The following is a 23,009-nucleotide window of genomic DNA, read 5'->3' as shown; positions in this document are numbered from 1 at the left end:
TATTGAAAAAAAAGCTGAAGCTATAAGTACTGTAGTAAAAAAAAAACTTTTCGCGGCTTATGAAATTCCTTCATCTTCTTCTAATAGCACACATTTTATTTCTAACGGTAATTATGTCGTTAAAGAGTATGAAAGTTTAATAAATAACTTAAAAATAAAATTTAATGAAACCAATGATACTAGCCAACACATAAGAATTTTAAGTCTGTTGCCTAAATCTTGGTCAGTTTCAAAAATTTGTGAAGAGTTTGGTGCCACAGAATACTTTGTGAAAAAGGTAAAAAAATTAGTCGATGTTCATGGTGTTTTACCTGACATTGTCGTTCAAAAACCTGGTCGAGTAATTGATTCAAATGTAATAAAAAATGTTGATGACTTTTATCATAATGAAGATTATAGCAGGGTATGCCCCGGTATGAAAGACGTTATTAATATAAAAGATGCTGATGGTAAAAAAATTACTAAACAAAAAAGATTGATTTTGTGTAACTTAAAAGAATTATATATAAATTATAAAACGGAAAATCCTAATGATAAAATTGGTTTTTCTAAATTTGCTGAATTAAGACCTAAATGGTGTATTTTAGCTGGAGCAAGTGGTACACATTCCGTATGCGTGTGCGTGATCCATCAAAATATAAAACTTATGATTGAAGGGGCTAAATTAAATTTAGACTTAGTCGATTTAATAAAAAGTATTGTCTGTGATATTAATAACGAAATATGTATGCTCAATGATTGTAATCGATGCCCTGGACCTGAAAATCTCAAACGTCAAATGCTTAAATTAGATACTACCACGATAACTGATCAAATAGTATATAGTCAGTGGGTGCACACAGATCGTACAACTCTTGTCAAAATTACTCAAAATAGAGCAGAATTTTTGGAAAAATTAGTAGAGCAGCTACCTATTGTTAAAAAACACCATTTCATTTCAAAAGCTCAGTCTACGTACTTACGTGAAAAGAAAAACTCTCTTGCTGTAAATGAGTGCATTGTGTTAGGCGACTTTGATGAGAATTTCACGTTCGTGATCCAGGATGAAATTCAAAGCTACCACTGGGTAAATTCTCAAGCAACTTTACATCCTTATACAATTTATTATAAATCTAATGCAATTGATTCTTTACAAACAAAAAATTATTGTATTATTAGTGATCATTTGACACATAATACAGATGCGGTTTATGTCTATCAATCTCACTTAATTAAAAAACTAAAAGATTTCATGCCAAATATAATAAAAATTCACTACTTTTCTGACGGAGCTAGCAGCCAATATAAAAATTATAAAAATATGGCCAATCTATGTTATCACACAGCAGATTTTGGCTTAGAAGCAGAATGGAATTTTTTTGCGACCGCACACGGTAAGAGTCCATGCGATGGTATAGGTGGTACAGTTAAGCGATTGGTCTATAAAGCTAGTTTGCAAAGAACTTCGAATAATCATATTCTTACGCCAAGAGCAATGTTTGATTATTGTAAATTAAATATAAAAGGAATTGAGTTCTTATATATAACTGCTTTAGAGGTACTTTCACTTGAACACCACTTAGGTGAGCGGTATAAAACTGCAAAAAAATGTCCTGCTATTCGTCAACATCACAGTTTTATACCTGAAAATGGAAATTCTCTGAATTATAAGATAACTTCAAAGTCCACCAAATCCAATACTATAAAAATTTTGTAAATTATAAGAACAAAATAATTAGGTATAATATAAACAAAAATAAAACTTATATGTATGTATAAATAGAATTAAATTATATTTTAGAATAAATTAAAATGAAATATATAATAAAAATTATTCTCTATTACACTCAAAAATATAACACATTTTATTATACTTTTAGAATAATAATGTAGTATTTTATTTTCGTGCAGAATAAATGCAAAAAATAAAAATTAAATGTTGAAAATTACGTAGTTTGTGGATTTTCCATAATACGCAAATTGTAAATTTTGTAAGTTCTATAAGTGGCGTTAAAATTATTTCTCCATCATCAAATTTTCACCAGACGTTTTAATTGCCTAAAGGTAAGTACTATGTAAATTTGAAAAAAATTCGTTCAGTCACTTTTGTGTAATGAGATGATAAAGTTGGCTATTTTCAGCAAACCACGCGTGTTCAAGACCGTAAAACGATACAAAAAAAATTATAAACCGATTCAAATATGATATGGGTTAAAAGAATATAACTAAAAGTTTCTAAAAAGAAAAAAAAAATTGTAATTAAAAAATTTTTTGACCTTCAAATTTTGCTATTAAAATACTGCAAAATTTAAAAAATTTAAATCAAAATTTCGATGTTCAAAAAAATTCAAAATTCATAAACTTAAGAATGAAATTGAAGTACTATTTAATATGAGTAAAACAGTGCTAGTTCCACAATGATAGCTTATTTGGATGTGAAGTTATAGACTCTAGAACATAGGCTGTTTTTTCATGTTTTTAATTATAAAAAATGCACTATCTGGTAAAAAAACAATAATAAAAAAAAAAAAATATTATTTTTGTTGTCAATGACCTTTAAGAAGTCTATGATATAAATTTCATAAATTTCTGAACTATACCAGCACACACATTAGGTGATTTCACATGGAATGACCCTATTATTAAAGAATTCTTTTATATTGAAAAACATTATATTTTAAAATAGTAAAAATTAATTTGTATTAATATAAAATTCAAAATATATTCAATAAATTGCAAACAATCATAGAACGTATACGTTCTTCTAACAATAAAATTTTGGTCGTATAATCTAATAGAACACTGGAAATTATTTGATGAATGTATATGTTCGACGATCGGATGATTCAAAGACCCCCTGTGGTTTCTCACGGAGAGAATTTGTGTTTCTGTTTATGTTTTTGATTTATTTTGCCCCGATCCATAGTAAAGTCTTGCCTCCACTTCCAATCAGCAATCTGTATACTGAAATACACATTTATTATAGGGATATTCTCCGCAAAAGGGTTTAATACAATCTTACACAAAGTTTTGAATTTTACCAAGTATTAATAAAGAAATGAATAAGAATGTGTGAGGCTCGATGCTTTAGACTATATAAGTATTATAACATTAACACAGTAATATATTATATAAGTTAAAAATGAAATTACAACAAATACATTTGTAAATTTATTTGTTGTAATTATTATTATACATCTTTTACATTAAAAGAAGTTTATGCATAGTATTTATATTAAATCTTTAAATCCTAATTTTTCATAATCATTTTCAATAATTTTATAACAAAAGGAATTCATTTCTGAGCAAATATCTTCAAAAACTGAAAAATCATATACGGCCGATAAAATCTTCAGACTAAATGTACTTTTCAGTGTTGAAGTATGTGTAAATCCTTGTGAAAATTCGCATCGGTTTTTTAAGTGTTGACTCATTTCATTACGTACACCTTTATATAGTTTGCTAAAATACTCGTATAATTTGTCAATATACGTCATAGCTTCAACTTCATTCATCATTTTTGATTCAGATAAAACAATATTGAGAGCGTTTATGTCATAAACATATTCCGTTATAATACTAGCTAGCTTTTTTAAACAATTTGGGGCTTTTATGTTATATTCCCAAATACATAATTTTTTTAGTTTTGACATTATAAATAATAAGGCTTTAAACATATTAACTGACAAAGACACTGAATTGCGGAGTCGGTTAATACAATAAACAGAGTGATTAACAGTAATGCTAAAATGATCATTTCTACATGTGCTTATTATAGCGGCTAAAATTATGTGATGGTTTTTAAGTATTTCAACATATCTGCACCTCAGTAATTGTCCAAAATATATATATTTTCTTTTAATGTTTCCTAAATTCATAGTTTCGTACACTTCAATTGCGTCTATTTTTTTATAATTTTCTATGACAATTTTAATATTCATAAATGGCTCAAAATAACGTTTTGCAAATAATATGTTTAGTGCAGCAATCTTAAAACGATCAGTAATAACATTCAATGGTGGCACAAGTCTATAAACATAAAATTATATTATTATTTTCATAATATCAAAATGTTTTCATATTTCCACTTGATATTCACAATTATGATGCTCAAAAATAATAAAAAATATTCTAAACGGTTCAAAAAAAAAATTTTTTTTTGAATTTTTGCTAATAAGTTATTTTTATAAATTGTAGAGCAATTATTGTGTAAAAGTTTTGATGAAGTCATTAAAACGAAATTTGAATATTATTATAAAACTATACATTTGTATCAATATACATATGTTTTAATTTTATTCGGCGAGTATAATGACAAAAATTTTCGTTATATAAACCATTGGATTTAGATTTACATTTTTATCGAGTGGGCAGGGAATGGTAGGTCGTAAGCCTTTATTTGTATTGTATACTAGACGTCGAATGGTACGACACATCAAAAGTTTTTATTATTATGTAAAAGGTACAAGTAAATTCGAAGAAATACTATCCACAATACAAAACATTAAGTATAGTATTTTATTTTAATTTAAAAGATCCCATTATATCGACCGTTCATAGAAAAATGAACTTAATCTCCTGCTCACATATTTAGCCTTTTTAGGGTATTGCAGCGAATACCATAAATTGTACAATTTTAATTTATGTAATTTTATGTGTTTTTACTTGTGAAATATTAGTATCATTATTATTAAATAACTAACATTAAGTAGCAACGCTGATACACCATTAACATTTGTCGGAACTCATTAATAATCAGTTATTACTAATCATAGTAATAAGCTTAAAGCTAACTTTAGTTCTTATAATTTTAGTAATTATTAACTTTACCCAGGTACAGTTGGATGTAATAATTCTTTAAATCCAAAATTCTCATTCTCATTTTTGATATTTATTTTAAAAAATATTATGAGATCATCATAAATAAATTGAACAAAACTTTTATCTATTTCTTGCTGTAACACATATTTTTCATTGTACTTTTCAAGCAAATATTTATGAAAAATATTACTAGTCATATTGCTGTTTGCATCTAATAATGGAAGATTATGAAGCTTATTAGTTGCTTCAATATGAAAATGTTTGATATTTAAAAGATCCTTGCAGGCATCATCTGTATCAAATTCACCATTTGATGTTATATAAGTAGACGCACACGGTTTTGTTTTTGATGAAGTGTATGTATAAACATTATGAATTTCGTTAATTATTGTATAGGGCGCTACATATTCAGAAAATATGGTCTTGATTTCTAATTTATTGATAAATATCAAAATATCATATAAAGTTTGAAACATACCATTTGAATTACAAACAACTTCTTGAATTAATTTAGTGCACTCAATAAATTTATAAAATAATTTTTTATTATAATAGTTTTCACATTCATTTATCATTATCGTTATATAGCAGTCATATATTTGCAATAATTTCGCATATCTACAGTTAATTGAAATTAATATGGAGCTAAATATATGAGAAGTAAAATTATCGACATCAATATTTTTTTTAAATGATGTATTTAATAATTTTGTAGAATCGTCTGTCTTCATTATATTATCCCATAAATTAAATTTTTCTTGAAATTGAGTATGATATATAATGTGATTTACAACCTCAACTAAGTATAACTTGAATTCAATTTTACTATAATAATTCGTTAAAACATATTTCAAACTCCATAAAATTGAAACACTAAAATAAAATTTTAGATTCATTTTTATATTAAAATGTAGAATCAATAATTATTAATAAAAGATGTAAAAAACTAATTGAGTTGCAAAAGTTTTAAAACATTTTAAAAAATTAATAAAAATTTGAATGACAATATAATGCTTGCCTTATTTTTAACTTAAAATAGAAACCTATTAAAATATGACAAAGTTTGTTTAAATAGACAATATTTACCAGTTAACAGCAAAAAATAGCGATATTTTTAAGTTTTATAACATTTTTCGTTACAAATGAAGTACGTACTCATTTTTAAGCTTTGGTACGTAGCTGAAGAGCTATTTGTTTCATTTTGCCGTTTTTTTGTCCATATAAAATATGACTCAACTCCTGCTGAACTAATTTTGTTCAAATTGAAGTTATCAACGAAATAATTTTGAAAAATTCCCCTCAATTATGGTAAAATAGAGAAATTTACAAAAGATTACAGTTATAAAACAGTTAATGTTAATCATTTCACTTTTTATTGATAATACTTCTTACATTGTCTTGTTGTTAACACAGTTTTTTTGAAAATACGATAATTTACAATAGTATCGTGGGAGCTTACGAAACATATCAGATTTTATTTTTTTCAATTTTTGATAATGTTTCAAAAGACCTACTTTCTATAGACCTACATTAAAATAAAACTAAAACAATTTACTTTAAATTAAAAAAAGAAAAAATTTTCTATAATCACAATTTCTAGAAGTTATTGTATTTAAAAAAATATACAATTTTCAGAAAAAATTACCAATTTTGTAATATTTTGTTTACATTTTCATCTAAGTTTAGCTGAAAAGGTTTTAGCTTATGCAGATGATACTATGTGATTACTTTTTTTTGTGTGTTCTGGGTATGAGTACTGTACTCCTACTTCATTAGAGGAGGACATAAAAAATGTATTAATATATTTATTTAATTATATGTATATTATATACTGTTCAATACCCTCTCCCATGTGTTATCAGTCGGCTTGGGAAACTACGGTTATGTTAAAATAAGTTCTCATCATCGGATCATCTTCACACTTTTTCACACAAACATTATAGTCATCATCGTCAACATCATCATACTGTAGTATAATTATTAACAAATGTACTTAATATCACATATATATGAATAAAGCAAAAAATCATCTAAAGAATGTTTCCCTTTTAGGGTAATAAAAATAACTATTTATCAACACATGTTTCAAACCAGCCCTCTACAATTCATTAACTACGCCCACGGCAGGGTTTCCATCACAATTAACCAATCACAAATAACACTAGTTTACAAATAAAAAAAAATTTTCTGACCTATGACTTATGATAGTCATTTTTTATGTAAAACCTTCCACTGAGTCCGAAAATGAAGTCCAAAATACAAAAAGTAGAACAGTTTTTGAGTTATTATGAAATTAGCGTTTTTCGTGTACCGCGAAAAAACGTTTTCATTATATTCTAAATATCTTTAATTGCATTCAACACTTTCAAAAGTTAAGTTGAAAAAGTTAATTTTTTGTGAAAAAGTTGTCACTTTGAATCCCCCCTATGGGCTGGTAAAGGGTTAAATTTACAAAAAAATTATATCCAATGATAGGTAATGACATCAAGCATCTATAAAAAAAAAAACCCAACCCAGCACAGGGGTGTCGCGGCACAGTGATGCCGTGGTATAGTTGGATCAAGTATAATGATATCTGACAGTAATTAAAATCACTATCAAAAATAAACACTTCGATGCAAATCTTTAGATAGTGTTTAATTTTAAAAAAAATTGGTGTTTTATTCCAAAAGCTTCTTGATCTGCTGGTTCCTTATTAATATCTCGATTAAGATAAAATATGTCAAATGAAAAGGGTTTATTAAAAAATATTATTTCTCATAAAAAAAATTGTGTGGATCCATAAACTTTTCAATAAGTTATAGCATTATAAAGTTAAATATAATATAAATAATACAATCGAGAATTTTCACACGAAAATAGCATTCGGTAGCCATTTTCGCCGTGAAGACAAGTCCAGAGGTCAAATTTTTTTTTTTCAAATTAAAGTATATTACATAAGCTTCAATTTAAGATATATATAAAAGTGTCAGACCTTCCGGAACACTTTCAAAAGTTAAGTTGAAAAAGTTCTACTTTCTATATGCATTTTTTATATTTGAAGCCCCCCCATATATAGGGAAATAGTCTGATTTAAAAAAAAAGTATATCCAATGAAAGATGTATATAAATACTACTTCTCATGAAAAAATTGTATTGATCCATACATTTTTTAAAAAGTTATAGCACTTTAAAGTAAAAAATGTAAATTATAAAATCGAAAATTTATGGCAGTTTTAAGAAAAAAAAAGTGAAAAAAATGACAAAATTTATCGATTTTTAAATTTGTAATTTTTTTGGATATTTTCCCCATTTGTGGGGAACGAGGGAAATTTTTTCAATATTTGAGGGTAATGTCTTCGACTAAATTCGATTTGTGAACTTTTGACGTATCATTGAAAGAAATCGGTTTGGTGAGAGCCGAGAAAAAGTGGTAACAGACACACAAAAAAAAAAAAAAATACATCATAGTAGATATTCGCATCGAAGCTAACTTATTAAAATTTTTAATTACATAAAATAAAAAATTTTCCTTTTATAAAATTAAACAAATCAGAAAAATGTATATTAGATTGATAGTATGCATTTCTCCGTAATCGCTAAAACAAAATGTTTTAGTAATTAAGACGAAATGTACTGAATTTTCGGTGACAGTACCGTAGGTAATCTCATTTTTGTGTTGTACGTTCTTAACAATAAGTCTTTACTTTCGTATACTATTTTATTGTATTTTAAGTATTTACACGTTTCATAATATCTTTTAATTATGACATTTGCGTCATTAATGAACTATTTTTCCTTTTCTATTATTATAAGTAAAGACATAAGGAGTTTCTCTTTAAAACACAGCTGGGTATTTTAACGATACGTCCTTGGTAGTAACTTAAAGAGTAATTTGTGTTGGTAATAGTTGAGTACCTTTAGTCTTATTACTCTTTTGACTTATGGCTGATAGTCGTGAACATACGCCTTTGTAGTGCTACGAGAGAAAAGGTTTATTCTTAAGTCAGTTAGGATTAAAAGCTTTACTGATTTATAAAGCTACTGGGAAATACTATAGTTCCATAATCCTACACATTTAGATGTTCTCTATATATGATCTTTAACATCGCATAACCCAGAATGACACTACATTGCACACCAGGGTAGTTTTAATTATAATAATCAATTGCATAATTAAATAACAAATGACTAGACGTTTTTTTAGTAAAAAAAAAAATTTATAATATAATTTATAATACATACTATAAACAGATTATCTACAATATATTTTCGAAAGTATTAGGAATAATACTACATAGTACATAGTTAATGATTAAACTAATATATACAAGATAATTATAAAAAAAAAAATGTAATTAGTTTAAGAATTGACTATGTACGCAATATAGTTTATTTTTCTGTACTTATACAGTAGCAACTCTTTAGATGTAATGACAAATTATAGATTATAGTTTTATCATGCACGAAATATGAAAAATTTACTTGGTGTACACTGTACATAACCAAATTAAATTGTTATACGTAAAACAAATATTTAAGAATTTAATGCGCATTCATGTTATGGATAATTTAACAACAACTGTGGTTTAAAATTCTTAGGTCTGTTGTCTTAATTTCCATATTTATTAAAATATTACATAATTAATATTGTTAATTTAACATATAATATATATTTTTTGTTATTGATGAGTAACTAATTGTCACTACTCGTTTTTTTTTATCCATTAAAATAATTATAATAGATAAGATCATTTATTTGATTATTAATCATCTAATCTCCCAATAAAATTGACATTAGATTTAAACACTACCATTACTGTACTTCTAATTAATTCTTTTACTAGAACGTGGTTAAACAGTTCTTAATAGAATTATAAATTAACGCTCAACGACACTACAAAGAGTTCAATTTTTCTCCTTTTAGCTTTGATGTGAAGGTATTAATTTTACCATGATGTGTTTATTTTTATTTATTTATTTTTGTGTGTCTGTCACTATTCTTTTTCAGCTCTCAGTGGACCGATTTTTCTCAACGATATGTCAAAAGATCACAATCGTATCTAGTTGAAGACATTACCCTCAAAAATTAATATTTTTCCCTCGTTTCCCGTAAATGGTGAAAATTCCCCCAAAAATTACGATTTTTAAATCGGTAAATTTCGAAAAATTGTTTACTTTTTTTCTAAAAATTACCATAACTTATTGAAAATGAAAAAACAAAATAATTTTTTTTTTAAATTAAGACCTTTGATATTTTGATATTTTAAAATGCTATATTTGTGTTTGAATTTTCAACTTTAAATTGCTATAACTTTTTGAAAATTAGTTATCGACGACCGGGGTACCATTTAGCAGTCGTTTATCTGAATTTGTTTAAACATTGTTATTATTGACAAGTGATGGATGTTAAATTTTAATTATACTTTCATTTTTACATAAATAATAACGCAAATATTATGAAAATATTTAATGGTCAGAAATTTTCGTGGATTTTTTGTTTTTTTAAGAATACATACTTATTACAAATATGATTAGATAGCATACATTTTATTCGAGAGCGGCAGTATAGTAACACCTTCTTTTTAGTAGCTAATTTTTTAGTAGTCGACGAAAATTATATAATCTTACTCCGAAAATGATCATGAAAAATGTCAGTATGAATTTAAAGTTTACCGGTCCTCAATTTATTTATACATAGTATAATTTATCATTCATACATTAAGTGTCAATTGCGAGTTTTATAGATTTAAGATTGATTATAAATATATTTATGATACATAGAATTCTCCTTGCATAATACATTTACTATATGTACTAAACTTAAATTAAAATTAAATTTTATGTAAACATTTTGACATAACATTTTTTTTTTCTAATATTTTCAATATAACATAAAATTTGCTATATATTATTAAGGAAAAAATGAATTTACAATTACCCACTTGGCCCCATCACCAAGTATAGTATTTTTTAAATTCAAAAATAAATATTTAAAATTTTCATTTTTTGCACATACGTGGTTTTTTTTAGGTCTAGCTTAATTAAAGATTTGTCGTAGATAATGAATTTTGTCGGAATGGTAGAAAAATGATATATGATAAAGCGATAAATGTAAAATGACATTTATTTTACGATGCCTATATCCGTTTATGTTTGATAATCGGTATAAATTAATGTGTGTATAGATAAATTCGTTTATGTGAATTATTTTTTGGTAATATCTTTCACAAATTTTATACTGAACAAATTAGAATTTACATTTAGTTAACTCTTATTTCTTGCTTCATTGTGTATTATAACGTTACACTGAAAGTTATAATTTCTAACAAATGTGTTGTTAACAGTATACTTGGATATTTAAACTTTACAACGTTTTGTGTATTTTATGAAATACACGTTACTTCTAATATAGTCACTACTATTTACTTTTATAGATTTCACATGGAGTGTTGATATCCAAAGATAGTTGTATAAACACGGCAGTAGGGAGAAGTATAGGTATTACAAAATGGTGGTGCTAATACCTTTAACTATATACATTTTGTGTTAATTTGAATAATCGTTGAGTAAAATACGGACCCTCAAAAAATAACATATGTACATAGTTTTTATTTTAATGATGTAAAAATAAAATTAGTATTACAGTAAAATTAAAAAAAAAATAGAAGCCTTATGGTTTCTAACTTAAAAATAATGCTGAGTAAATGTTAACTAAATAAATAAACTACGTCTTATATTAAGATGAGTGTAATATTGATACTGCCATTTACTTTTTACTGTTAATTGATGTTTCTACATTTTATATAAAAATGAATTTAAAATTTTATTTTAGTGTTTCAATTTTGTGGAGTTTGGAAAATGTTTTAACGTCTTATTATAATTATACTGAGCTCAAATTATACTTAGTTGAAGTAGTAAAACACATTATATATCATGATCAAATTCAAGAGAAATCAGATTCATGGGATAATTTAAATACAACCGACGACTCTACAAATTTATTAAACAAATCATTTGAGGAAAATATTAATGATCTTAATATTACACATCAACTATTTAGTTACATATTATTTTCAATTAACAATAGATATACTAAATTTTTAAAAGTTTATAATAGTTATATAACGATAATGATAAGTGAATGTGAAAATTATTACAATAATAAATTATTCAACAAATTTATTGAATGCACTAAATTAATTCATGGTGTTGTTTTTGATTCAAATGGTATGTTTCAAACTTTATATGACAATTTGACATTTATCAATAGCTTGGAATTAAATACTATAGATTCTGAATACGTAACGCCATATACTATAATTAATGAAATTCGTTATGTTTATAATTACACTTCATTAAAAACAAAATGTAAATTTAAAAATAACATACATAAACGTATGTTTATGTATACAAAATTAAATGGAGATTTTGATACGGAGAATGCCTGCAAGGATCTTTTAAATATCAAACAATTCCATACTACAGTAAATAATATGCTTAGTAATCTTCCACTTTTAGATACAAACAGCCATATAACTAGTAATTTTATTCATAAATATTTGCTAGAAAAGTATAACGAGAAATTCATATTACAGCAAGAAATAGACAAATGTTTTATGAATTTTATTTATGATCATCACATGACATTCTGTAAAGAAACTATTAAAAATGAGAATGAAAAATTTGGGTTTCAAGAATTATTAAATCAAACTTTACCTGGGTAATGTAATATTAACTCAAATTATTGAAAATTAAGGTTATTATGATTATTTTTAGCTTTCAAACATAGGTTATGTTATTTTTAGTCCGTATATACGACATTATTGAATCCATTTTACACAAAAATACTTAACAAAATCATAAAATTTATCAGGTTGAAACTCTCAAATAATTTTGATGAATTTTCCTCAGTCCCAGTAATAAAGTGAAATTCCCTAAAAAAATTCCAGTTAAAATTTTAGTTGATAGACAAACTACTGTAACTATTTGAATAATGTTTAATTCAAAATACATTAATAGTGTTAATATTTAAGTCAAATATCAAAAGCATCTGCAGAAAGTTTTCATGGGGGAAGCGGAAATATTTTTTAAAATATTTGGTTTCACTGACTGCTGAAAAGATCCAGTGTTGTAAGAGGATGGCTGGGGTCTTTATTGGAGCCTTTGTCATAGCCATAGCAAAAAGGAAATCAGCCTCTTCAGTTAACCAATTAGATCCTCACAAATTTAAGAATTAATAGAATATGTATGTAATTATGTATATGTATTTATAATGTTTTTTAGGGTAGAGATAAAATACAATGTACATCCTTAAAAATGTTATTTTAATAGGCACCTTTGGACCGATTTTTTGGTAATTGTATGCATTATTTAAAAACTAAGTTAAATTAAGTACAACATTTTAAAATAGAAAACACAGAATTTTAACACAAAAATAGCATATTTTTGAATACGCTAGACTTTTCACCAAGAAGAAAATCTATATTTCGAATTTTTTTTTTTATAGTGAAGTATATAATATAAGCTTTAATTTAAGATTAAATAAAAATGTCAATATTTCAGGAACATTTTCAAAAATTACATTGAAAAAACTTAACTTGTGTGCAAAAATTGATTTTTTGAATTCCTTTAGTGGACAGGTTTAGAGTCAGATTTTCAAAAAAATTATATAAAATTAAAGAAAAATAACTAAGATTTCAATATAAAAAAAATAATTTTAATTAGTCAATTTTTCAAAAAGTCCATTTTTCATGGCAGTTTTAAGAATTAAAATATTTCATGCTAAACAGTGATTTTTACACAAAAATTACATTTTTCGTTAAATTCGACAGCCATTGTCCTACAAAAGAAAAGGTGACGGGACAAATTTTTTTTCGAACTTATTGTAAGCTTTAATTTGACATACGTTTAAAGATTGCGGTATTTCCGGAACATTTTCAAAAGTTAAGTTGAAAAAGTTAGTTTTTAAAAAAAATTGCTATTTTAAATCCTTCCCTGTGAGCAAGTTAAGTGTTAATTTTTTTTAAAAAATGATATCAATAGAAAGGGAAGTATCTAAGGTTTTAATAAAAAAAAGTTGTTTAATTAATTTAAAAAAAAAAAGTGAAAATATTTAGCGATTTAAAAAATTGTAATTTTTTTGGAAATTTCCCCCATTTATGGGGAACGAAGACATTTTTTTCAATTTATAAGGATAATATTTTCAACTAGATAAGAATTGTAATCATTTGACGTTTTGTTGAAAAAAGTAGGTGAAGTTAGAGCCGTGAAAATAAATGATAGTCACAAAAAAATACCTTCTCAGTTTTGCATCGAAGCTAAAATCTAAAATATAGTGAAATTTTTTTTTTTTAATGTCTTAATAAGCATGGAAGCATTTTACGACTGTAATTTTAACCATTGTCAGATATCAATAAGTGTTAATTTAAAAAAAATGTCTCAACTCTACTCTACGGAATTCCTAATGTACTTGTTAACTTATATTATTTATATGTTCTTTCTATTTAGCTTTAGCTTTACATCAATGATTAATAATAATTATTATTATTATTTGTTAATTGATAAATTCCGACACATATAAATGGTGTAATAGTTTGCTTATATGTATACTGTAATACTATTAATATTAGAAATTTAATCTAATGATAAATCCAAAAGTTGAAAATAGTACTTTATATTTTTATTATTTTAGCAGATATTAAGTTCTAAAATTATATAAAACTACTGTACCATTAAGAATGAAATTATTTTTTGATTATAGAATCGTACCACCATTGATACTTCAAAATACTGAACTTAAGATTGCTGCACTAAACAAATTATTTTCAAAACGTCATTTTATGGAGCCTTTTAAGAATATTAAAATTATCATAAAAAATCGTGAAAAAATAGACGCGAGTATATTATTTCAAAATGAAGTGAACTCCGAAAACTTAAACCAAATAGAAAAATATTTTGAACAATTTATAAGGTGTAGGTATACCGAAATACTTAAGAACTATGAATGTTTATTGTCCACCATAATCAAATTTTGTAGAAATGAAGAATTTAAAGGTACTATTAACATATATTATAAACAGTCAGTAGAATGCATAAATCAACTGCGCAATTCAGTATCGTTGTCTGTTAATATGCTAAAATCTTTATTATCTGCTTTGTCAATACTAAAAAAATTATATATTTGGGAGTATTCTAAAAATGCACACAATAGCCTGCATATAACAGCTACTATTTTAACGGAATTATTTTATTATTTGAAATATCTAAATATTGGTCCGAATGAAATTACAAAGACGATGAATGAAGTAGAAGCAAAAATATATCTTAACGAATTATCTGAGTTCCATGAGAAATTCCAAAGTGGTTTAAAAAATGAAATGAATCGTACCAAAAAATTTCGTTGTGAATTTTTAGAGAAATATAGAAATACTGCGTCATTGAGAATTCATTTTAATAATCTGAAGGAATCAATTAAATATGATGGTCCAGTTTATGAACTTATTTGCTCATATTTAAAAACATTTTGTAATCAAATTATCAACACTGATTACGAAAATCTAGGGTTCAAAGATTTAATATAAGTTTTTTTACAAAATTTTTTTTTTGTAATAATTTATATTTAACTTATAATAAATATTATCGTGTTAATGATGTATGGCTAAATAAATTACTATTATTCATCTCTTTTTTAATACTCATGAAGATTTTAAAGTCTTTTTCTAAATATAAGTTACTAATTGTAATAATCAAAAATAAGACGGAATTATTAAGTGAGAGATATAGATATTAAGAGTACAGTTCATAAACCCACACAGCAATGAAATATTACTAGATTATTTCTTTTTGAAATTAAAATATTTCTAGAATATAATTAGAGTATTTTTAAATATTCTCCCATTATTATTATATGAATATTTTTTAGAATCCTCGTATAGTTGTTTAATAAATGGTCATAAAAAAAAAATTAGTTAAATATAATTATGAGTAATTAAATTTTTTATGGCTAATAAACGCTAAAATAAAAAAGATTTAATATAAAGGAAAAGTCTTAAATATTAATTATTTTTCATATAATTAACTATCCTTTTCATTTCAAACGTTAACAATCCGCTCTAAAATTTGTATGAAAAATTAGCTGCTAAAATCTAAAATTTCTATTAAGATTTTAAAATTTTTTTAATTTTTCTTTATAAACAATTATATTGTAACATTTTATAACAGTTATGGTAATCTCTATAATTTCAATACTATGATTTCAATCTATATAGAAGTTCACTATACTAGTTCCCACTGTACTTGTCTATTATTGGATTTTTGTTTATTTATGGTATTTTAAGTATAGATGATATCTGACAGTGATTAAAATCACTATCATAAGAAACGCTTCGATGCAAATCTATATATAGTGTTTCCTTTAGAGAAATTGGTGAAATATTTTAAAAGCAAGATCAACACTTATTTCTTTAATTATATCCTGATTCTTTGATTTTAAAATATAATATATGAATAAATACTAATTATAGTTTTTAAATTTAGTATGAAGTTATGAAGCCAGCTATGATGTATGGTTCATAGTGTTGGGTGGTTGATAAGAAAGTAGAGCAGAGAATAAGAAAAAATAAAATAAAAAATAGATGAAGGGATGCTATTGAATGCGATTTGAGGACAGCTGATGTGAGCGTAAAAGATGTGGGAGATCGTGTCAAGTGGAAGCTTAGGATAAGGGTGCCCGACCCCGAGTAGTTGGGATTAAGGCAAAAATATACCAAATGATAAGTAAAGACATCAAGCATCTATATAAAAAAAAATTATATTTATATGTTCATTTTTGAAAAAGTTATAGCATTATTAAGTTAAAAATATAAAAAAACATTATTTTACAAAAATCGTAATTTTTTATTAACTTTGATGTCTATTTTCACCACGAAGACAAGTCTAGAGGTAAAATTTTTTTTTTCAAATTATAGTATATTACATAAGCTTTAATTTAAGATATATATAAAAGTGTCAGTCTTTCAGGAACATTTTCAAAAGTTAAGTTGATAAAGTTCTACTTTCTATACGCATTTTAATAGGTTTGCACCCCCCCTGTATAAAGGGAAAAGGTCTGATTTAAAAAAAAAAGTATGTCAAATGAAAGAGGTATATATAAAATATTTATTATTAAAGAATGGAATTGATTCGTGCATTTTTTAAAAAGTTATAGCATCATAATGTTAAAAAACCAATACCTTCTCAGCTTCGCATCGAAGCTAAAATGAAAAATATAATATCAAGAATTTTATCAAAAAAATTGCACATTTTTGATACGGTAGTCATTTTCACCATGAAGACAATTCCAGAGGTCAAATTTTTTTTTTTCAAATTAAAGTATATTACATTATCTTTAATTTAAGATATATATAAAATTGTCAGTTTTTCCGGAACATTTTCAAAAAATTAAGTTGAAAAAGTTAATTTTTGTAAAAAAGTTATTATTTTGAAACCCTTCCTGTGGGCTGTTAAAGGGTCAAATGTTCACAAAAATATATAAAATGATAGGTAAATATCTAAGGTATCTATAAAAAAAAACCAGCACATTGAGGTGGCGGTACAGTGTGGACGAGGCACAGATGGGACAAGTATAGATGATATCTGACAGTGATTAAAATCACTATCATAAGAAACGCTTCGATGCAAATCTGTAGATAGTGTTTCATTTAGAGAAATTGGTGGATTATTCCAAAAGGAACATCAACTCTTATTTCTTTAATTATATCCTGATTAGCAGTTCTTTGATTTTAAAATATAATATATGAATAAATACTAATTATAGTTTTTAAATTCAGTATGAAATTATGAGCCCAACTATGATGTATGGTTGTTAGTGTTTCATAGTGTTGGGCGGTTGATAATAAAGTAGAGCAGAGAATAAGTGTAGCAGAGATGAGAATGCTTAGTTGGATGAATGGAGTGACTAGAGAAGATAGGATAAGGAACGAGCATATAAGAGGAAGTATAGGTNTGAGCAAATAAGAGGAAGTATAGGTGTTGCGTCAATCGTGGATAAGATGACAGAAAATAGACTTAGATTGTTTAGTATGAGGAGAGAAGAATTGGAAGCTGTAAGAACAGTTGAAGGAAAATATAAATGAATTTTGAAGGAAGAAGAGATAGAGGAAGACCAAAAAAGATATTTAAATATTTAAACAATATAGCGTCAAATCAATTACCTACTCTATCGCTTGTATATTAATATACACTACACATTAATGATACAATAAATAAAAAAACTCACACATACACACATATGCATTTATAACATTGTGTCTAATGTAAGTATAACATGATAAAAAGTAACCGTAAAATGAAAAAAATGGAATATAAATTTTAGTACTCATATTAAATGTAATGTAACTCGAAAAATATTTGTTTAAATGAAAAAATATAGGATAATTTTTTTGTTTATAATTGTCTTTTAAACAACTTTTGTACGAAACTTTTTTTTGTAAGTTAAATATTATTTGAGAAAATTAAAAAAGCTCATATTTTTGAACTTTTGCAAGGCTGTAAAAATTCAATTCCAAACAATGAGGACTATTAGTATGTCCTTATACATATTTTAATTCAACTTTTAAAAAAACAAAATTTTATTGGGAATTTTTTCCGCTATATTTCCTTTGTTGACTGGCCTAGATGTCAATTTTAAACTTGTAATTGAGCTAAAAGTTATGGTAATATATTCAATTTTTTTTAATATAAACTTTCATAAATCTTTATCAAAAATTTTTCATCAACTTTAAAGAACCAAAAAAATAGGTTAAAATNAAAAAATTTTTCATCATCTTTAAAGAACCAAAAAAATAGGTTAAAAATGAAAATTTGGACTGATTATTTTTAACATATTAAAAATCAAATCAGTAATAATTTGAAAACAATTTTTTTTTTCTTTTAATTATTATTTTATATGTAATTAGTAATAATATAAAAAATTAGAACTGATAGATAAAGTCTAATTGCAGATTTGAAAACAATGCAAAAAGTTGATTTTTTAAAGTATATTTTTGCTTCTGATGAAAGTTCCTTGTAGTCTAGTGCATTTATTTATAGTAACAAACAGTTTTTATTGAAAATTATTGTATCAAGCCCTTTAAATTTTTATACACGTAAAAGTAAAGCAAAATATAACTTCTTTATTATTTTTATAATTTCTCCGTTTAAATTACAATATTAAATATCAATTTCATACTAAATTTAATAATTATAATTAGTATATATTCNATAGCTGGCCTCACAATTTCATACTAAATTTAAAAACTATAATTAGTATTTATTCATATATTATATTTTAAAATCAAAGAACTACTAATCAGGATATTCTTCCTCTATCTCTTCTTCCTTCAACATTCATTTCTATAACTGTTCTTACAGCTTCCGACTCTTCTCTCCTCATAGTATGACTAAACAATCTAAGTCTATTTTCTGTCATCTTATCCACCTTTACTTCCTCTTATATGCTGGTTCCTTATCCTATCTTCTCAGTCACTCTACTCATCCAACTAAGCATTCTCATCTCTGGTACACTTATTCTCTGCTCTACTTTCTTATCAACCGCCCAACACTATATAACACTAACAACCATACATCATAGCTGGGCTCATAATTTCATACTGAATTTAAAAACTATAATTAGTATTTATTCATATACTATATTTTAAAATCAAAGAACTACTTATCAGGATATAATTAAAGAAATAAAAGTTGATGATGCTTTTGGAATAATCCACCAATTCCCTATTTAAAAAACTAAAATAAAAATTGGTTGGGAATTTTTTCTGCTATTCTCCAAAATTACTCCTTCGTTGAATAGAATGAATCATTAAATAGAAAATTTTATGAGAATTAAAACAATGTTATTTTTAAGATTAATATGAAGTCAGAAAATTCTATAATTACTATTTAGAGTATATTTATCAGAAAAACTCATTATTTTTTTGCATTTTTATCGTAATAGAACACTAGAATAGAAATCATAATATCATTTCTAAGTAATTTTTGGTATTTAAAAAGATTCTACAATTGAAATATCCAGAACTGAAATAATTTTAATGATTTACTTTAACTAAAAAAAAAAAAAGATCATTATTTTGAATCCCTCTTGTGGGCAGGTAAAGGGTTAGATTTATAAAAAAAAACCAAATGATAGAAAAGACATGCATCTAAATAAAAAAAAAATATACTTATTTGGTCACTTTTAATAAAGTTATAACAGTTAACAAAGTAATAAGTTTTATACACTGGACTACAAGGAACTTCCATCAGAAACAAAAATATACTATTCTAAATCAACTTTTCGCGATGTTTTTAAATGTGCAATTAGACTTTTTCTATCACTTCTAAGTTTTAATATTATTAAAAAATAGTATTTACATATAAAAAAAATATAATTAAGAACAAAAAAAATTGTTTTAAATTAATACTGATTTTGATTATTACTAAGTTAAAAATAAGAAAAAAAACGGTAGCACAGTGGGGTGGCGGCACAGTGGGGTCGTGGAATAGTTGGGTCCAGTATAGATTTAATCTGACAGTGATTAAAATCACTATCATAAGAAACGCTTCGATGCAAATCTGTAGATAGTGTTTAATTCTAAGAAATTGGTGGATAATTACAAAAGCTACATTATCTGCTAGTTTCTTATTAATACCCTGATTAAGATAAAGTATGTCGAATGAAAAAGGGATTATTAAAAAATATTATTTCTCATANGCTGTGTACCTGCTAATATCGATGTTATAAAAAACCAATTAGCTACCTATATTTGTAATCCCATGTGTATTATACATGCATATTAGTTCAAAAATTTGAAACTTTAAATGATTATATCTAATAAGCTAATAAAGTTATATTAAAAATTCAAATGCCATTTACTATTAAATTAAAAACTCAAACATTTTATTAAATTAAAAATATGTGTTACCATTTAAAAAAACAAAGTTGACCCCCTTCCAAGGCATAAGGGATGAACTTAAAAAGTATTACATAGTTAATAATTCAAGAATAATGTATAACTAAAGATAATAATAAAAAAAATTGTTTAAATTATTATTATTCTGTAAGTAATTGAGTGGGTTATGATAAAAAAATCACCCTGTATATGTTTAAAATACGCAGTATGCGCCAGTACTGGCCAAGAAGCTCAGGTTGGTGACCCTGACAGCACTGGACTTATTTAGCGCCGACGGGTCACCAAATAGGGTGGTTGGCCGGTCCGACGAGGTGCTGTCGGCTGGGTTGGCCCTCCTCGGAGAACAAGCGGGGCAACTCGAGGACGTAATAGAGGTGTACTCCCCGCACCGCCGTGTGTTCAAGATGGCAAGGGCCCTCATAGACAGTGTTAGGGTCCTCGCTGATCTTCATCTGACTCGCACGCCGGAGCGAGAGTCACCGACAACTGATCCTGGCGCCCCGGTGACCAAAGTCGATGTGTCGTCCCAGACGGACTACTGGTGGGACACTTATGGCCCGCCATCTTTGGCCGTCGGGGACATGTCCCTTCCCCTCCGTAGGAGCGACGCAGCAGCGACCACGCTCCCGCCTGTTCCTACCGTCAAGAAGAGGAGGAAGAAGGGGAAGAAGAAGAAGGAGGGGACGGCAAAGAACGAAGCGTGTCCACACGAAGACACCACAGCGCCTTTGCCATTCAGTGATGCACCCCCTCTTCCGCCCCTTGCCCAGCACCTCCTGAAATCTCTCAAGCCCCTGCTCCTGCCACCTTGTGGACAGAGGTGGTAAAGCGGACCCAACCCGGACTCGGCCCATGGCTGCCAGGCGATGAGCCATCTTAAGGGGCACCTCGCACCTCGCATACCGCCCTTTACCGCCGACGTTCGTGTGGACCGTGATAGGTCCTGCATTCGGCGGCAATTCTCCATTCGGAGAATTCAGGGCGGCGCTCAGTGCTTTGTGCACGTCCTGCTCATCCTGCCACTCCTCCACGTCTAGGAGGAGGACGGTGCAGGTCATTGAAGGACGGTGCACTCGCACGTCCATCTCCTGCAGGGCTGCCCTCAATCTGGTCGCCAGAAGGTCAGCTTGTTCAGCTGACCCTCGGACCTCCAAGAGGACAGCCCCCGTCTTAGTTCTCCGGGTCCCGGACACATGGATGCCCAGTGCCTGGAGATCAACCACAGCCATGGCTGCACCCATCACCGTGGCGTACTTTTGACCTTCCCTTAAAGGGCCGATCACCACGGCCTCTGTTCGCGGCACTTTCGACCGCAGTTTTGCTGCCTTTTGGTTGCTCGCCGTGGGTGGGGGTTTGGGCTTGGCTGCCGCATCCTCCCTCCTCTTCACCACAGCCTTCCTTCCTACTACTTGGGTCCATAGCGGTTCAGCGGGAGCAGCTCCCGCATCCCCTTCTACAGACCCTTCGTAGTTTGCCCGATTCGCCTCCATCCCATCAGTCTGCCTTTGGGTAGGCAAGATGACTGGATCGGAGGCAGGGCATGGGACAGTAGGCCGCTTCTTCTTCCTCTTCCTTTTTCCCTTTACCGCCTCGTCGGCTTCCTTTGGCGTAGGGGCCGGCGGGTCCACAACGACGGCGGTTTGCGTCCCGACTTCCTTAGTCAAAACCACAGGCGCAATTTCCGGCGCCCGAGGTTTGTTTCCTGCCTCTGCTTCAAGGGGGTTCCTGGACGTCGGAGACGCTCTTCCGCGTTTCTCCCTCTCCAGGATATCCTCCAAGCACTTTGTCGCGGTTTGCACCTCTCTGTGCACACCCATACCACGTCGCTTGTCAATGACCCCCCGTAGCACGGCCACTTGCGCGCCTATGCTCTCGATCATCGACGANGCGCCTATGCTCTCGATCATAGACGACGACGTAGTAGTCGCCTCCTCCAACGGGTTCACTGAGGGCCTGGCACGAAAGGGAGATCTGCTGAACGAGGTACTCCAGGTGGGTACCCGGGACCTCGTTCATCGGCTCCCCTCGACTTCCGCCGTTCTAGCGAGAGCCACAACGTGATTGAGGCCGACGTCGAACGTGGCCTCATCATCACTGTCACCCTCCTCGTCCAATGGCGCTCTCCTCTTCCCAGGATACCGTAATGGGGGAGTACTCTCCGGCAACGGACTCAGGGCTGGCGAGACCTCTCTATGGTGAGTGGATGAACCTTCCCCCAAGGAGGTTTCTGCACTTCCACGGCGGTCTCCCGTCCGCATCACCTCGTCGTCATCTTCCACG

The 23,009-nt window shown here is 28.3% G+C and overlaps 3 protein-coding genes across 9 annotated transcripts in view; 2 read left to right on the top strand and 1 right to left on the bottom strand.

Annotated features, from left to right (window-relative positions):
• Nucleotides 1-23,009, bottom strand: part of LOC126900031 (uncharacterized) — a 238,638-nt gene that overhangs the window by 44,322 nt on the left and 171,307 nt on the right. Inside the window, exons 1-3 of one of the 6 annotated variants that reach the window (XM_050675406.1) lie at nucleotides 5,887-5,994; nucleotides 4,810-5,673; nucleotides 1,887-4,008 (exon numbers count right to left, since the gene is read on the bottom strand). The exons of 4 other annotated variants lie outside the window; for them this stretch is intronic. In XM_050675406.1, the coding sequence (XP_050531363.1) occupies nucleotides 3,210-4,008; nucleotides 4,810-5,531 (1,521 nt within the window). In that variant the 5' untranslated portion in view covers nucleotides 5,532-5,673; nucleotides 5,887-5,994 and the 3' untranslated portion in view covers nucleotides 1,887-3,209. Of the gene's footprint in view, nucleotides 1-1,886; nucleotides 4,009-4,809; nucleotides 5,674-5,886; nucleotides 5,995-23,009 lie in introns of those variants that run through there. One more of the 6 variants, XM_050675398.1, reaches the window with a different exon arrangement.
• Nucleotides 1-23,009, top strand: part of LOC126900025 (uncharacterized) — a 105,448-nt gene that overhangs the window by 71,362 nt on the left and 11,077 nt on the right. The gene's annotated exons all lie outside the window — the stretch shown is intronic.
• LOC126900028 (uncharacterized) lies at nucleotides 11,566-15,696 on the top strand. 2 transcript variants are annotated; one of them, XM_050675386.1, is made up of 3 exons: nucleotides 11,566-12,502; nucleotides 13,066-13,135; nucleotides 14,543-15,696. In XM_050675386.1, exons 1-2 carry the CDS (start codon nucleotides 11,592-11,594, stop codon nucleotides 13,094-13,096), a joined length of 942 nt encoding a protein of 313 aa, XP_050531343.1. In that variant the 5' UTR covers nucleotides 11,566-11,591; the 3' UTR covers nucleotides 13,097-13,135; nucleotides 14,543-15,696. The 2 variants fall into 2 exon arrangements, with proteins under 2 accessions (XP_050531343.1, XP_050531342.1); XM_050675385.1 differs by lacking the exon at nucleotides 13,066-13,135 and having other exon boundaries at nucleotides 14,543-15,689.

The sequence above is a fragment of the Daktulosphaira vitifoliae genome, unplaced genomic scaffold (genome assembly GCF_025091365.1).
Source record: "Daktulosphaira vitifoliae isolate Bord-2020 unplaced genomic scaffold, ASM2509136v1 Scaffold_2, whole genome shotgun sequence".
Lineage (NCBI taxonomy): Eukaryota > Metazoa > Arthropoda > Insecta > Hemiptera > Phylloxeridae > Daktulosphaira > Daktulosphaira vitifoliae.
This window is presented reverse-complemented; position numbering and strand designations above follow the sequence as displayed.

What these genes read in the sequence shown, in the direction of transcription:
- LOC126900028 (XM_050675385.1), top strand. Translation starts at nt 11,592, where the DNA reads ATGAATTTAAAATTTTATTTTAGTGTTTCAATTTTGTGGAGTTTGGAA. An exon ending in TTAAATCAAACTTTACCTGG is followed by an intron (nt 12,503 to 14,542) that starts GTAATGTAATAT and finishes TTTTGATTATAG; the next exon opens with AATCGTACCACCATTGATAC.